This window comes from Prunus dulcis, chromosome 6, assembly GCF_902201215.1.
Source record: "Prunus dulcis chromosome 6, ALMONDv2, whole genome shotgun sequence".
Classification (NCBI taxonomy): Eukaryota; Viridiplantae; Streptophyta; class Magnoliopsida; order Rosales; family Rosaceae; genus Prunus; species Prunus dulcis.
Window position 1 is genome coordinate 11423121 of NC_047655.1, and position 3453 is coordinate 11426573.

General features: G+C 32.3%; 1 protein-coding gene across 1 annotated transcript; it reads right to left on the reverse strand.

The window, feature by feature from the left end:
• Window positions 1–1202: 1202 nt before the first annotated feature.
• LOC117632563 (cyclin-U4-1-like) lies at window positions 1203–2281 on the reverse strand. The gene is made up of 2 exons (XM_034366081.1): window positions 1918–2281; window positions 1203–1479 (listed from the first exon to the last, which is right to left on the reverse strand). Exons 1-2 carry the CDS (start codon window positions 2250–2252, stop codon window positions 1203–1205), a joined length of 612 nt encoding a protein of 203 aa, XP_034221972.1. The 5' UTR covers window positions 2253–2281.
• Window positions 2282–3453: the final 1172 nt, after the last annotated feature.

The following is a 3453-nucleotide window of genomic DNA, read 5'->3' on the forward strand; positions in this document are numbered from 1 at the left end:
CCTTACTAGTTGCTACAGGATTAGTTTGGTCTTCTTAGCCAATTTGAGATTATAAATGTGCTGTGGTGAAAATGTGTAGAGCATTTCAGTAATCAAATTAATTTTGATTCTAATTCATGAAAATTAGTAAACAATAACAATGGGAATCAACCCCATTCCTTTGCTAATTCCAGATATTTAGTAAACAGCTTAATAGGAATTATTCTTCCCATACCGATTCAGTAGTTCCCCGATTTCAAAATTCTCTGTTTCTTTACTTTCTCTATTACTGATACGTAAACATACCCTTTGATTCAATTTATATAGGATTCTAGAACTCTCAAATGAAGATTGTTAGGAAAATAAATCATTGATCTAAGCCAGCCTTTTTAATTTTAACTCAGTACTAGTAGGAATTTAAGTTCTAAACTTCTCTCTCTTCTCTCTCCCCCTACCAATAGGCCTGTAAATGAGTCAGAGATGGAACGGAGCACTTGAAATCTGACCCGATTCAATCCAAAAATATGACAGATCATTATCAATTAGATCAATATTCGATTTTTTGAATTATTCGTTATCAGATTTGGTAAGCCGATCCGAATTGTTTTATGTAATATATATAAATAATTGAAAAATATTTTTATTTTATTTTCAAAATTAACAAGATTGTTACATTATATATTAAGTAAGTAAAAATAAAATATATGTTTTATCAAATCAGATCGAATTATTATCGAATCGGATTAAACAAGATCCAACTTTATTTCGTTAACTTAACAGGTTATCAGATCGGATCAGTGGCCCATGATTGCACATGTTCGTTGTTCCCAGCTCAAGATCAATAAGTGTCAACCAAAACCAACTTGCAACACCAAAATATGACTACAATAAAATAAAAGAGTGCTTTGCCCATGTCACCAAATAAGGTTTTATACTCGCCACTCAAATTCCTTCGAAATTCTGACCAAGTATGAGCAAATTGCCATGCATGCGTGGCAACCTAAGAGTCAAGAGAGAACCCTAACATTTATGGATAAGAACAAGTATATATAAACCAAACAAGCTATTTAGAGGCATGGCTTTGCTTCTCCAGACTGGAAATTCAAGACTCATCTGTACATAACTTCAATTACAAAACCCAAAAAAGAAAAGAAAAGAAAACGCACAAAAATATCTAATGTTCATTTTGCCAGCCCAAATATATTACTTTTAAGAGCTTTTAATTAAACAGCTAGCTGCTGTTGCTGATGGGAGGTTTCACCCTCATCAAAGCACAAGTGGAGCTTTAGTGATTTGCCTAAACTAAGAGAAGAATCTGCAGAATCTAGAGGAGGCTGCACTAAGAGCATCTCCCTCTGGAGGTAGGAACAGTAGGTGGTGAAGGTTGAGGGGGTCACATTTAAGTTGAAGTTCAAACCAAAAAGGAAATCCACCTCAAGAAAATTCATCTCTATTGTGCTGATGCCTCCAACTTTTGCATAATAGGCATTGTTGTAGTACCTGAATAATATTACATGGAAATTAGTTAATTCTGGCATACATATTTGGGGATAAACCAATTGAAAATAGATCTAACTAAAAAAATAGCTTTGACATTGCACAAAATTTTCTGTGAGTGATGACCATATATGAGCCAGAATATTCCAAAATATTCCAGTAAATTCATATTCAATTTCCATCTACATTCACGCATGAAATAGAATATTCCAAAACTTCTATATTTAGATGAACACAATACAAAATGGCCACATAAGCAAATTCAAAATCTTTGAATGATCTCCCTATGAATTTCCCAGGCTTAATTCATTTATGTAACTAAAACTAAATAACTTGAATGAAAAAATCATCTAAGTAACTCAAACACCAAAAGTTCAAAGCCAAAGAGATTTTCCAAACTCTGTTCATCATAAGCTAATAAAATTCAACTTCAACACTTACATGTCATCCATGAACTTTGCTGCCACCATGACACTAGTAATCAGCAACCGGTGAACGTTGTACGAATTGATAGGCAAATCGGGTTGCCTCTGAGAAAACCGATCCAGATAAACATATGCAACAATTAAGCAAGATGGGCTACAATCGGCGTACTTGAAAATTCTCTCTAAATAGCCCTGTATTGCTATGGGGGGCCTGGTTTGGCCATGGAAGACTGAGATTTTCTGGGGTTGGAATTCACAATTGATGTCATTTGATTCAGCCACCCTTTGAACCAGGGAAGAGAGGAATGTGATGACCTTTGTCATCACTATTGGGTTCTCTAGCTCTGCCATTGATGATGAGAGCAAGTTTTGGTTTGATTCTCAAGTGTTTTGAATTTCTGTTGGTGCTTAGTGCTTCTGTTGGGCTATATATAAAGGGTCGTTAGGAATTAGTGTTTAGTATTTTGGGTTTTTGGTTTTTTAGTTAAAGAAAGGAGGGAGGATGAGAAATAATAGAGGTCAAAGAAGAGAAAGCAAAGGGAAATTTATAAAACTAAAAACTAAAAACTAAAATGATTTAAAACTGTATTTAGTTTTTTTTTGGTTTATATTTTATTTGTTTTTTCCACATTGTTCTATGTATTTTCACATGGAATATTTTCTTACCACAATCATTTTTCTTTTGCTCTCCCTTTTTCTTTTTATTTCGATTATAAAAAATAAATTTAAAAAACAGAAAACAAAAACAGTTTAAACAAAAAGGTAGTTAGCATTAATGGGTAGGTTCTTATTACCAGAATAGCCTCAAGAATTGGAATTAGAACTTTACATATCCTTGCTGGTTTAGTGGGGTTTTCAATTGTCTTATTTTCAAATAAAAAAGATTGAATCTTGAGTTGGGTAAACGATTTTTTTCTTTTTCTTATTACTTGCCTGTGATATGCTTTTTTTTTTAAAAAAAAATTTAATTTATTTTAAAAAAAGATAATAGGTAATTATATTCCATAAAAATAGGTTTCATTATCTAATTTTTCTTTTAATTTTATTTTATTTAATATAAAAAAGTGTGAATACCATTTTATCTTTATTTAATTAATAATTTCAATTTTTAATATTTCCATTAATAAAGAGCGTTTTTTAATATTTTAAATATTTTACCATTTTCTGTCTTTTATTTTATATATATAGACTTCAAACCTTTTAAGAGAGGGAGAAAGGATGGATTAATAGTGTCTTTTTCCTAAAACGAATGTGGGATTTTCTGGTGATTCGCTGTGACAATTGTGCTAGCATGCTGTACCAATCATGTGATAACATGTTGGAAAAATTGTGATTGTAATGTGGGGCCCCACGTTCTAAGAGATCTTGCATCTTTGCATGTGTTGTGATTCCCATACAATTCGGTGGCATAACATGGAATTGCTTTGTTGGTCTAGGGCATTCAGTTGTGCTGCTTTTGTTACGTACACTGAAAATTAAAATTGCAAATTTAAGGGAAAGGGGAATGTAGTTCAAGTGGTTGAGAAGTCTTATAGATTTGATTTCTCCCTTT